Here is a 13,560-nt window from a genome sequence, read left to right as displayed (position 1 = left end):
AAAAAAAAAAAACCACCAAAAAACTAAATCAGATTTCTTCAAAAGCCAGGCTAGGGAATCTGTTCCTCAAAACTAGAATATGACTAAAGTGTTATGCAGTCGTGCAGAATTTCCTTCTCCTGGCACTACCCCACTGCACACAAATGCATGTGACTGTGTAGCATAAAGATAGTTGTTATTTCCTGTTGTTTTTCCATAAGCGTTGTCTCTGTGCATGAATTTATGCAAGTTTAACAAATAACATTACTTGGAATTTACATGTGCCACAACGTTATTAAAAATGAATGTAAAATAGATTACTTATGTCCTCCAATATGCCTAAAGTGTGTTTTTAGTGTTTATTCCTGTTATCATTCCAAACTATTTTACAATAGTTACTTTTAAAATTCATGGGTTATTCTTATAAATAATTGATAATTAAATATATTGAGGGGCTCAAGCATTTAATTCTGTTTTGCAGCTCAGTTTTTCTCGGTTGATAAATGTCATTTCAATTCCTAAACTCCTAAATGTACAGGGAGTTGAGTCAACCTGTAATATAACTGACAGAAGAGAGACCATGAGGTATCAAATATGATGCTGAAGAATATAATGTTAATGTGTTAGTCAACTGACAAATAAAAGAAACAGTATTAACAGGAGAATATTGTGGTTGGGTTGACCTTGGCCAGTCATCAGGTGCCCACCAAGCCACTCTATCACTCCCCTCCTCAATAAGACAAGAGCGGGAAATAAGAGGGGTAAAAACTTGTTGGCCAAGATAAGGCAGTTTACTAAAGCAAAAGTGAAAGGTTGCATGCACAAGAAGAGAAAAAAAGCCAAATATTTTTTTGTCTACTTTCCATCAGCAGGTGATGTCCAGACACTTCACAGGGGCAGGACTTCAGCACATGTACCTGTTGTAAATAATGAGTACACTCTCTTCTTCCTCCTTCCTTTTAGTTTTTATTGCTGAGCAGATGTCATATGGTATRGAATATCCGTTTGGTCAGTTTGGGTCAGCTCTCCTGGCTAGGCCTCCTCCCAAGACCTTGCCCACCCCTGCTGGGAGGTGGTGGGGCAGAATGTTGGAGAGAGCACTGATGCTGTGCCAGTACTGCTCAGCAGTAGCCAAAATTCTGCTGTGTTATCAACTCCTTTCTAACTACCAGTGTAAAGCACAGCACTGTGAGGAGTGCTGTGGGGAAAATAACTCCATGCCTCAACCAGAGCACTTTTTGTTTAGTAGTATTCTAATTTTAAATATTATGCTTAAAGGGAGGGAGCTAACATTATAGAACAAAAAACTTGAAATACCACAGATTTTTGTTTTCACCTGTTATGTGTGTGGTAAATACAAGAGAATAACACTGTGGAGTTTTTTTTTTTAATTCAAATTATACATATTAGCTGTGGTATTGAAAAATGGATTTGCCTTTTGTTTTACAGAGCAAGGTGAAGCAGTCTTACTGTCTCTGTATCTCAGTTTTATGTCCTTAGCCATATGAATCTTGTAAAATGCAAATCTTGTAAAGCATAGCTTCCACCTAGAGATTAACTTCTGTAATCAGCAGCTAAGCTATACTGGAGGGGAGTTGGTGAGTAATTCATTAAGGTGCACAAAGAGCCCATAAAGGTTGCTAAGGAGAGCGTTGCCTATTTACCACGTAATTCCATGCTGTAGCCAGCTTCCCAGATGGCAAAGGAGCAATGCACTGTCTGTCCTCCCATGCCCCTGAACTACTCCAGAGCTGATGCTCTCAGAAGTCCCCGTGGTCCGTCTGCTGTGGACAGCTTAGATTGGAAGGGACCACTGGTCCAAAGACTCAGCCATAGCAAGTGAATCTTGGCCATAGGAAGACCTAAAGCTGTAGCTCAATGTTGATCACTGCTGTCCTAGCACAAGAGAGGTACTGAGCTCTTTACAGGTTGGACAGACATGATAATTTCAATTTCACTCAAATTTCCTGCTCTAGAAATCTGCTGGTTTTGACTCAGTACCACAGAGGAATATTCCGTATCTCCTTTTGCCATTTGCATCACTATTTCCATTGATCTGTGTTAGAGAGGTACAATTTTTTTCTCATAAACAATATTTCTTTTGTTTGGAAATTGTTCTGTTAGTAAAATTCTGAAGTTCAGTAAGTGAATACAATAGAATATGTGGAGGAAAGAATTCCTGCAGCAGTCTTGCATTGATCTGTTTCTTGTGTACACGTGACAATATATTCAAGGAAATTCTCTGACCTTTAAGCTGTTGATTTTTAGTATTCACTCGTCAAAAATGTTTCTAATTACAAGGCAACATCATCCTTTTCCTCAATTATGAGAGAAGGGCATGTGGAAACATCTGCAAAAGGCACGTTTTCCCCAGTGGCGAATAAATTAATTGCAGGTCTCTTTTTAAGATTTGGCTGCAAGGAATGAGAAAGCTCAGAGCAGTCTTTCTCTGTTATCAGTAACTTTTTCCTGCTTTTTAAAGAAATTCTTCTGTTGTTATTTTTTCAAACCTAGCAAATAATCTATTGCCTTGCCTCTTTCCTTCACTTTTTTTTCTGTGATGTCTTTACAAGAAAAAATAGATGATCCAAGAGCAAAGCAGCTGAAATAAAAAAGCAGGAAAAGTAATTTCTGTGGGTTTTTTATCCTTTCCTCCCCCATACATAATTTCCTTCTCCTGTCTCTTTTTCTTTTTGCAGACCATTCTTACCAGTTCTTCTCTGGAAAATTGCCACAGGTTTTTGAGATGATCACAGTCAAAATGTCTGTGCTGAGTGTGATCGTCTTTCTTCCTGTTCTGTGACATTTCTTTTAACCTAAAGGAAACTAATATTTTTCAGTTCTCTGAATTGTTTATTTTCCACTCTAATTTCATTGTATTCCTTCCCTGACTCCATTTTTTAAAGATGCTTGCAGTGAATTTCTTGAGTTGGTGAATAATGTCTCAACACTTAGTGACAATGTTCTAGGGATCTGTACATTGATCTCAGGCTTTTCAAAATATAATTTGGAAACCTATTCTTAGTTGATAATCCTACACCCAAGATTCCAAAAACTTCATGTACTGGAGTCCATTCAGTGAGTTCTAAAGAAGATACTTAGAAGGCACCTCTCTAAAAACAATACCTGTGCTGACTTAGCTGAAAGAGCACCCATGAAGGAGGCAAAATTAGACTTTTAGATTAACCCAGCTGTAAACTGGTTACTTTTGGACGAATTATACTATCTCAGTTTCCGTGTAATGAGATCACCAGGCTTTAGTCTTGTCTGGACTGTATCTGCATAACGTCCAGATTTTATTTGCAGACCCCAAATCTAAATGACCACTAAATAATTGGTTTTACAAATAATTTGACTTATGGTTATTTCTGTAACTCCCTAAGACAACTGAGGAAAAGTAGGCAACAAAAGACATTTGTATCCTTAACACCTGTGCTGCGAGTGTTTAGATCTGACATGTTTACAAAATCGCTCCAGAGGTGCTTCCTGCACTCCCATATCGTATTCCAAATGATCCATACTTTGAACTATTTGTGTGTCATGTTTTGTTGATTGTAGCCATTTCTAAACCATAGTTATCTAGAGAGGTGATAGTTTTCCAGTGTTGAAAAGAATCACTGTGTCTTGCTGTGAGAAGTTTTACAGCATTTTTATTTCTCCAGTATACTTGTAATTTATGACCTTGAAGGCAGGTTCTTCATTCTCAAATTGCTCCAGTGGGTGTTACCATTTTTCACAAACATTCCAATTAAGCAAATACTGGATCATTAAAAATAATCTTTTTCTTTCTTAAAATGGTCCTGTAGCATAAGGAATGATACTACATGATAAAGCAGGTTGTGGAACTGCTACTCTTCATCACTTCTGTGCACTTGTATTCATGCCTGACAGGGAATACCACAGGGAAAATTGTCGTTATTTATCTGACAATACTTTTCTTTCCAATTTGGTTCTTTGATAATTTACTGGCTTACTTGTACTTTCTGCAGATTTGAGTCAGGGCATTTTTTGATTTTATTTTCCCAAATTAGTCTTGTTTAATTCTGAATATGCAATGTCAAAGTAGCAGTGCGTTTCATTTTAAGGAAATGAGAAAAGAAGCTACTATCATTAAACACATGCAATGCTACATTCTTAGACAGGAGTTCATGTGAAATTTCTGTGTGTAATTTTACTACATGTGTTTCTACATCAAGAGGCAATCCCTGCATTATCGTCAAAATAATTTTTACTGCTTTATACACCATTGTCCCATGCACTTTCCCTCTCTTAGGATCTTCTATGGAAAATGGCTTTCCCTCTTGGAGATACGTCTGCTGCAGCCGGTGTTGTCAAATGACAGCAGAAAGGGATACATGCCAAAGAAAAATTATTTCCTTGCCATTTTTTCCCCAGCCAAAGAAAAATTATTTGCTTGCCATTTTTTCCCCAGCTCAGATCCTGTTCCCCTGGTTAATGGCCTATTCTCACTTGCATATTATATCCCTCCTTTTCACTGGCTGACATTTTTCTCTCTGACTGAAGAAATTTTTTCACTACAAGTGAATCTAAATTTCACCTCCAAGTTTGCAAAAGGCCTTCTGAGGGAAGTGGTCCAGTTTTTAATGTTTGTTTCTGATATTTATGTGTGGATAAGATATTATCTGTGATATAGATTTTCCGCTGATCACTTTTCCCTCTTTTGTTTTGTTTTTCACCTTTCTTATAACCTTTAATTTAAGTAAATGCTTGGGTACTGTGCCAGATGGTTTCCAGGAATGCATTTCTGTCAAGATATATTTGTAAATCCTACTCAAAAACATTGTTAAAATGAAAATATTATTAGAAAACTGTGGACAAAATGTATCAGAGTTCAACAGGAAACAGGTATGAAAAAATCAGTCGTGCATGAGAAGCAAAATGTTAATGAAAAATAGTGACTAGCAAAACTTCCTAATCAAACCAGTGTTTAGGATATAAAATTTACAGTATTTTAATATAGTATGCTTATTTTAATATGCAGAGATCATAAATGCCTAGAGTACCAGGCGAAATTTGACCTGGTGTTGTTATGAGTTCAGAGTTTAAATAACAGGGAAAGTGGTTGCTAAGAAGGTCTTGATTGGATGACTTGGAGCATTCTGTATCCAAAATGAACTACTTTACATAAAACTTGGATGCTGTTAAATGATCTGGTATGCCTTGATGTTCCAATATGTTGTTGTGTTCATGTAATAGACTTCATTCTTAAAGTTGGGTCACGTTTTTAAGACCTTAAAGAGAATAAAATTTCCAAATAAAAAGTTTTACCAGGACTTTTACCTCGCCTGTGATCACACCAACAAATGTGAATCCCTTGACTGAAACTGCTTTGGGCTCCAACATATTTCTTTCTGGATGGATGCTGTACTATAATCAATAAAATAATATAAAGTTTCCTGAAAGCAAGGTTTATAAAACTGGTTCTGTTCCCGTGCATCTTATAAGGAGCGTTTTTTCCCTTCCATCTAGATTATGGTTTTAAAATGTTTTAATTTGGAAACTGAACATAAAGCCTGCATTTCATGAAGAAGCACTTTGTTTCATCATTATTCTTTGTGTTCTTTTTATCTCCTTTTTAGCACAATGTCCAGCAAATGAGATTCGTACAGAATCATCAGGAGTGATCCTCAGCCCAGGTTATCCAGGCACCTATCCCAACTCTCAGACTTGTTCTTGGACTATTAAGGTTGAGCCAGGATATAACATCTCCATATTTGTGGAAATGTTTCAAAGTGAAAAGCAATTTGATGAGCTGGAGGTGTTTGATGGTAAGAGATTTAAATTCTATATAATTATGCAAGAACAAATATTGGGTATAGTGGGCCGTGATTTTCAGCTGGTTTCATAATGCAGTGATATATCTGAAACTTAAACAATAATTGGAAATTCCTACTACTTTTGCCTTCAATCTAAATCTATTAGCCAATGAAAGTTTTTTATAAATGTATTCAAAACAGAAGAAATTTAAAATTTTCTTAGATTTTATGACAGGAGGAGCAGTAATAGCTGCAGCTTCACTAGGAAAGTCACTGTCAGTTTTCTGTTTCCTGGGAAATGTATGGCAGTGTCTGAAAGAACAAGTTAACATCCTGTTCTGTAATGGTTCATTTCTGCTGAGGAAGTATTTTAGGGTTATAATTCTATTTGTCCAAATTAATAAAATTATTTGATTCTAAATACTGAGTTTGAGTTCAAGTACTCTGTCTGCTTTCTCCGTAGCATAGCAGACCAATGCTGTTTGCTGTCTGCATATGCCACTGTTGGAGTGTTTGACCATCTGTTTTGGGACAAAGAGCAGCAAAATGACCAAAACTCATTTTTTTGTATTATTAATAGTATCACTTCTCAAAGGGCCCTACTTAATTCTTATTTTCAACTGCATTCTGAACTTACTAAGCAGTAAGTCTAATGAATGTAAGTCATTATGTTCTCTTTGATTGACAAGGATAACTAGTCTCTGATTGTTCTTAAATATATTTTATTCATTTAGAGACCATTATTCTGTCTTCCTCCATTAACCAAGAATATATGATAACTATGATACAAACGATGAATATTCACTATGGGAATTTCCCAGCATGAAAAATATTAAAAGGTCATATCTTTTGAGATATCTTGYTCTAAGTATTCTCTGAAGAATTAGGTTTTTAAGGTCTAAAATTACTCATTTTTTTTTTCACTTTTTGGTAAAAACATTCTAAAAAACCAACGACATTTTTAATGCTTTTAAAAATGCCATTTCATTTGCATTTTTTTTTCATAACATGTATGCTAATCTATGTCAGGTTACTGCAGAAAATAGTCTGCAAAAAATCTGTTAATGCTGACTTTTCCTCCATCCTCTTTTGTATCAAAGGCAATATGTAGCATGACTGGAACTTTTCTAGTGGTCTGATCACTTTGTTTTCTTTTGAAAAGTTCTATTGAAATGGCATAATTTTCCTAGTGTATATTTTTGTTTTCTTTCCTATGAATTTAAATGTAATGAAACCAGATTATCAATAATAGATCTGAGATGAGAATTAATGTAGTTCCCACATTTTAAAGTATTTTAGTTTCATGGCATGAAACAATATTCTTACAAATTCATCCCTAGTGAAGCTCTGCAGAAGTAATTTTTTTTACCACCTACCAGCAACCTTAAGTGAAAAAGATAATGGCATATTTATAATCTCTCAACTAAAATGTCATGTAGGGATTCCTGAGCTAGCTCTCAACAAGTTGATATTCAAATATGGCACATCGCAGTGCCTTGCAGAGACACTTGCTTGGGTCCCTGTGGCTGCATTAGCAATGTGCATTGCTGGACTAATTAGTTGTACATCTCAGCGTGATGAGTTTTTTGGGGCAGAAGGCAGTGCTGACGTGGCTATACTGCTTCCAGTCACAGCTGTAACTCAGACTCAGATGTTGCTGCATTTTGCTACAAATATATGACATATTGTGGGGCCTTGTGTGGTCCAAAACTGTGTACTTTATCTGTTAGTAGAACTGCACTGATCTATCCATAAGAAGTAAAGATACATCATCAGATTTTATACAGAAACTGCATGAAGATTTGCAAGATAAACTTTAGAGAATTAGTGTGTGCTAAGGCACATAACTTTACAAGGCACATTGCTTTATAAGGCAGCTTTGGAATGCAAACCACAGCAGGGATTACACCTGCCTGACTACTYTGTACATGGTGGTGCCTCAGCAGCTGGGTGTTGATCAGGGTAGGCATCCAATGAGGTCACCCTGGTCAGCTGGGAGCAACAAGCCAAATACCCATTCCCATTTACCAGTCCTACCCTTAGAAAATTCTGTCTGGGCTCTAAATTAGGGGAGCCATAAAAGTTACCTGAACATAATTAGTAAAGTATTTTGGGCTTGAAAATACTGCATTCAGGCTATGGAACTGAATAGCATTAATTTAATAGAGAAAACATGCTTTTTTCTCCCTAATATAAACCAAAACCAATCTGTCATTGAAAATAGAAGGAAATGGCAACTGGCAACTTTTACCTAATATTCAAGAAAACATCATACGACAGATCACCACACCAGAAGTTGAGTATTTATTTACTTAAATATATATAAATATATAGACAAACTCTGAAATAATAATTAAATAAATGTCAGATCCAAGAATAACTGAGTCATGCTGCTGACCTTCCTGAACACCATCTGAAGAGCTGCCTGCTAGGTAGGGTACAGAAACTGAAACTCAGCTCCAGGAAAAACAAAGCAATCCAAAAAACATCGATTCAATCCTCCGATCTCCCAATGACTAAAAAATGTGGTGGGGCATATGGTGCTACAAAATAATTTCATCATCACTAATAAGGATTCTCACCTTGTTGTAGGTAGTAGGTCTTTATTTGTAAAAGTACTTTTAGTCCCTTAATGTGAGAATTTTGAACTGAAAGAAAATCTGCATTCCAAATTGTAACAAGCATATTAAACTGATTTACAAAACTCAGAGTGAAGCACAGAGTAACTGAGTCAGATGTCACAACTAAATGTTCTAAATAATTTTTTCAAGCAAAAATAGGAATTGACCTTAGCATTCCTTATCATTCCTACATTGCAATCATCAAACACTAACTCCATAATATGATCAACAAACAAGCCATGAAGCATTTTGGTGAGGGCATGCTGAGCAACCTATGCCTGAAGCAATGCTTATTTGGTTTTTATATGATTTTTTTTTTTTATATTTTGTATATGCATTGATTATTTAGAATTTGTTTAGTATACTTACTTAGTTTTAGTATTGTCATTAGGGTGAGTGAAATGCAGCTCCTAAGAGCTAGGAGGTAATCTTAATGTTTATGTTTTTTGTGGCTTCTATAGCCTCCAATTTTGTACCTGAAATGCTCCAGTCAGAAAACTCTTTTTTACACCTCTTTTTTAATTGAACTGGATGGGGCTGACAATTGTATTCAATATTTAGATGTCATTGCTTCAGTTTTGCTTTTGTATTTTCATGCAACAAGAGCTGATCAGGCTGTAGCTGCTCAAACTCAGCAAAAAATTAATTTTTTGTATTCGTAATAGCATCTGTGACCAAGATAATGTTGGTTGAACATGGCTTTCTTAAACTCTAAAATTCATGGAGCAAAAGATATAGTGAACATATGAAAGGTATTGGTTCAGCTGGAGAAAACAATATTCATATGGGGGAAAAAAAATACCATTTCATGTTTTAGAAAGCTTCCAATTGGAGATTGGATTGATAAATGGATTTTTTTTTTCTCTTCCATATGTGTTGTTATATTATATGATTAGTCTCAAAATCATTATTTGTAACTCTAGGGTTTTATTGTGGTGCAATATAGGGTTTTATAGTGGTTTATTGCCAGGACACATTTTTTCAGCATCCTGTATTGTGTATAATATAAGTAAATGTAAGTATATTATATAAGTATATATCTTTTACACTAAAATGAAATTATAAAAACCATACAAATTAGCAGAACTGAGTCCTAGACAAGCATGTAAATTCATAGCATTTGTACGTATGAGTATTCCACAGTGAAACTCTGATGATCTTGTGTATGATGGAGCTTCTTTTAGCTACTGTATTCAGTGGTGGTGTTGATATTATTCAGGATTTACAATATCAAAGAATGTATACTTTTGCTACCACTTCCTAGTTAGAAAAGAGCTTTAATAAATTATTAGGAGTAAAAGGGTAAGGAACTGAAATGCAACTTCATTCAATGCAGTTGTGTTAAATAGAAATTAATTCTCTTTTTTTAATATCCAGTATTTTTTCATTGTTTATGGCAATACTTTGGCAATGGTAATTGCTTTGTATTTCCATTTGTTTGTACCAAGACTTTTTATTGTTCCCTCTGGTGAAAACCTAAAACCAGATGGACCGTTTAAATAGAGATCTGTTCATTATTTCCCTAACAATGATGTGTCAGGCTATTTCCTATTCTACCATGTTCACATTCACAGCTGAGTTAAAATATGGAAACAATTACTTATAACTCATAGTAATTTAAAACTTCAGTAGTTTCTTTATTCATCTCTGAAGGTTCTTCTGGGCAAAGTCCTTTACTGGTTGCTTTAAGTGGAAATCATACTGGGCAACTGAACTTTACAAGCAGAATGAATCATCTGTATCTCCGCTGGTCAACGGATCATGCAACCAGCAAGAAAGGATTCAAGATCCGTTATTCAGGTAACTATTCAGGCTTTCCATTAAATTATATTTTGTGGTCATGCTGTTATTCAGCTAGATTTAAAGCCATGACAACTATTCATCATCAAATAGGACTTTTTATATAAGGTCTGTTTCTTTGAAGATAATTTAATATTGTGTACATTTTAAGGATATGTAATCATTCTATTGTAAGGTTAAGGTAAGCACAGAACTTGGTCTCTCCATTTTTTCCCAGTGTGCTGGAGATCTCGAGATTAATACTTCTCTCGGCACCTGTTCTCTTGTCTTACCAGACATGGCCTTTGAAATGTAATGGTAGGGATAATCCTTAGATTTACACAGAAGTACTCAGAAGTGAGCATTTTTGATCCTGAAATGCTGTGCTGTACTTCAGCTGCAATTCAGTAAGCAATTATTAGGTTTGCAATTTCCTAGATTTGGAGTTTACGACTCTCATTACTATGTTTTTCTTCATGTACAAATAAATGGAAAACTAGGGGAAGAAACCCGTCATTGCTTCAACAGGCTGCATGTGAATCTGGTATTATGGTGACATGAAAGTATGTAAGTAGTCTATCTAATACTGCCAAATTATTTCCCCTATTAATAATAAAAATCAAGAAATATATTGCAGTACTGGATTATGTTATGTGTGCATGTATTGACCCTTACTCAGCTTGCAGTCTGTTTATGTTTCCTTACACTCATCTATGGACACGTTGCTACTAAAAGGCTTGGCTTAGGGATCATTTACATGATGTGAATAGTGTGTGTGAGAGAGAAAGGTGATAATTGCTTTCGTTAACGTTTGCTTTTTCTTTGGAAAAATGTTTGGACTTGATTAGCAATGTAAAGGTTGTGTGTGTTAATTTTAGTGGCTAATAACTGTCAATATAAATTGAACAGAGAAAGGAATACTAATGTTTTAGCAGAACATTACATCAAGCACCAGGTGTCTCCCATTCAGTCATGAAAAATGCTCTTTAGGGAAACAATTTTTGGAAAACTCACTCTTTTTCTATACCATCCATGCACTGTCTGTCTAACTTCTGGAAAGTTTCTCTTGTTACTGAAAGAAGCGGGGTCAGCTCAGAGCATAATAATCATTGTTTGGGGGATTTAAGAACTAAGTAGAAACTGTGAGCAGTCAGGAAAAAAATCAGTCAGCAAAAGCGTTGTCTTCACCTGCACCTTTGGAATATTACTGCAGACAAACTGAAGCTGAGGAATGGGAAAAGTTTTGTTTTTTTTTTTTTTTTTTTTTTAAGTATACTGGAGATTAATTTAGTTTTTCATAGTAAAAGAGCAATTTCAGGGCTTAATAGATGGATTGAGAGTGGGCAAGAGGGAACAAAGGGAGCCTGTCACATCATAGCCCTGTGTGGCAGTGAAGGGCRTGGGCTTTCAGTCATTAATTCAAAGTGAGAAAGCAATATCAGGGCTACATGMATAGACTTCCTGCAGAGAATTTGTTTTGTAAGTGTCAAATTATTAAGGAGACTGATTTTTGAGGAATGGGAAATTATTTTCTGCCTTTGCATGCACACAAAATATGTTTTGCAGTACTGAAGAAGTGGTCTGTCTAATCACTAGGCTCAATTCATCAATTATTATGGCACTAGCTATGACTAAGAATAAAATTGGGGGACTGGAGACAGATATGCAATCCTTATGGCTGTGTTTTAGGAACAAACAACAGTTTCGCTTTTTCCGCTTCACTAACACTCAGTGCCTGCATTTTTCTCTAAACTTCTGTACATTTTGCATGAGATTCAATGGAAATAATCAGCATGAAAGAAGAGTAACAGTGAGTAGCAGCATAAACAATTGGATTTGAATCCTAATGAGGGAGAGCAACATCATGAAAGTAGGAAAAATACAAGATCCCAAAAAGGCTATTGGTACTGTGGCAGCTGTGTCTGAGCCAGCAGGCTTCCTCATGATGAAGAACCTATTGAAACGAATTAGTGCCCTCCTATAACCCTTCCCTTCTTATCCAGCTATGGCTGTACACAAAATTTTGTAAACTGAGTTTGTCACAGCTAGATTTTGCTATAGATACAAATTTTATTCACTGTTAAAATTGCTAGAAGCTTTCACCACACTGCTTAATATTTTCTTTAGCAAACAATCTTAGTTGTGTAAGCTATTTGCTCAGTATTAATAACATGTTTGCTATAATGTGATTCAAGTGTTTTTTTTCTAAATCTCAGTAGAAAAAAGCTGTAGCATTACAGCGGATTGGTATTCTTTAAAGGACTTTGACATATTATAGAGGCACTAGCATAGGTTTTAGTCTAAATTATATATTTCCTAACTGCACTAACATCTAGATATTCAATGATCTCTTTCTTAATCTATGGAGTATTCCTCAATAATTTATAATCCTGTATGCACATTCCTACCCAAGCGAGTTAGGGTAAAAGCATAACTAAGAAGATGTAGATGATTTTTAAAAAAATATTGCAAGAAGGAATGAAAGTGCATTCTGATTTCCATTGATAAAAAAATTAAATTACTTTCCCCATGTCAAGTCTGTTTTGCCCTTGACTGTAACAGCTGAGTGATGTCTCCCTGTCCCTATCTCAGCCCACAAGCCTTTTGCTAAATTTTTCTCCCCTGTCTAGCTGAGAAGGGGGGTGATTCAGTGGCTTTGGTGTACACCTGGCATCCAGCCAGGTCATCCCAGCACACCTTTATTATGCTTTTTTTAACCTCATATGTTATTGAAAGAAGCTTAATTCTTCACCATTCATTTCTTGTTATTTTTAAGCTTTAGACATGTTAAACAGGTGTTCCTACTCCCTCTGTTTAAAATAAAAGAATATCGATTGGTTTGTCTGTAGATTTTCCAGTAGATGGTTACAAGTGACAAGGGAACTGTGTGAGGAAGTTCATCAGGCTCTGTATAATTGTTTCTTCTGTCTCGTAAAGTTTTAGGTTGTGATTTGATTTAGTAACTGCAGTACGAAGGTCACAGCAGAGGTTTATACAGTACTGTGAATCAAGAAAAAGATGCAGTCTGATTTATAAATGTGGAACCACAAGTAAGAACAGCTGTCATATAAATAGCAGCTTATTTAGTCAGATATTTAGTTTTCAAAGGGGCAGACATTTACAATTATATCACTAAAGAGGGAATAGGCCTTTGTAAATTATCTTACCTTTTTATATTGTTTATTTATTAGATTTAAAATAAAATGCAAAATAAAAAGAGTGTGTGGTGGTTTGAATGAATTCAATGGGAGTAAAACACTCCCAAGTTCCAGCAAAACCCCCTCCCCCCTCTCTTTTCTCCACCCGGGTCCTAGAGACAACCTTTTCCCCAGAGAGGAAAGTGAAAAGAAAAGGGGGAACAAAAACTATTTATTTAAAAATTATATAAACACAAAGAAAAAAAA

At 35.5% G+C, this 13,560-nt stretch overlaps 1 protein-coding gene across 1 annotated transcript in view; it reads left to right on the top strand.

Annotated features, from left to right (window-relative positions):
* CSMD1 (CUB and Sushi multiple domains 1) overlaps positions 1–13,560 on the top strand; it is a gene marked incomplete at its 5' end in the record, with an annotated part of 494,218 nt that overhangs the window by 407,214 nt on the left and 73,444 nt on the right. The window contains 2 exons of the mRNA XM_057371364.1: positions 5,580–5,768; positions 10,031–10,177. Of these exons, the coding sequence (XP_057227347.1) occupies positions 5,580–5,768; positions 10,031–10,177 (336 nt within the window). The remainder of the gene's footprint in view (positions 1–5,579; positions 5,769–10,030; positions 10,178–13,560) is intronic.

The sequence above is a fragment of the Malurus melanocephalus genome, unplaced genomic scaffold (genome assembly GCF_030028575.1).
Source record: "Malurus melanocephalus ecotype Western Australia unplaced genomic scaffold, MMel_1.1 scaffold_6, whole genome shotgun sequence".
Lineage (NCBI taxonomy): Eukaryota > Metazoa > Chordata > Aves > Passeriformes > Maluridae > Malurus > Malurus melanocephalus.
This window is presented reverse-complemented; position numbering and strand designations above follow the sequence as displayed.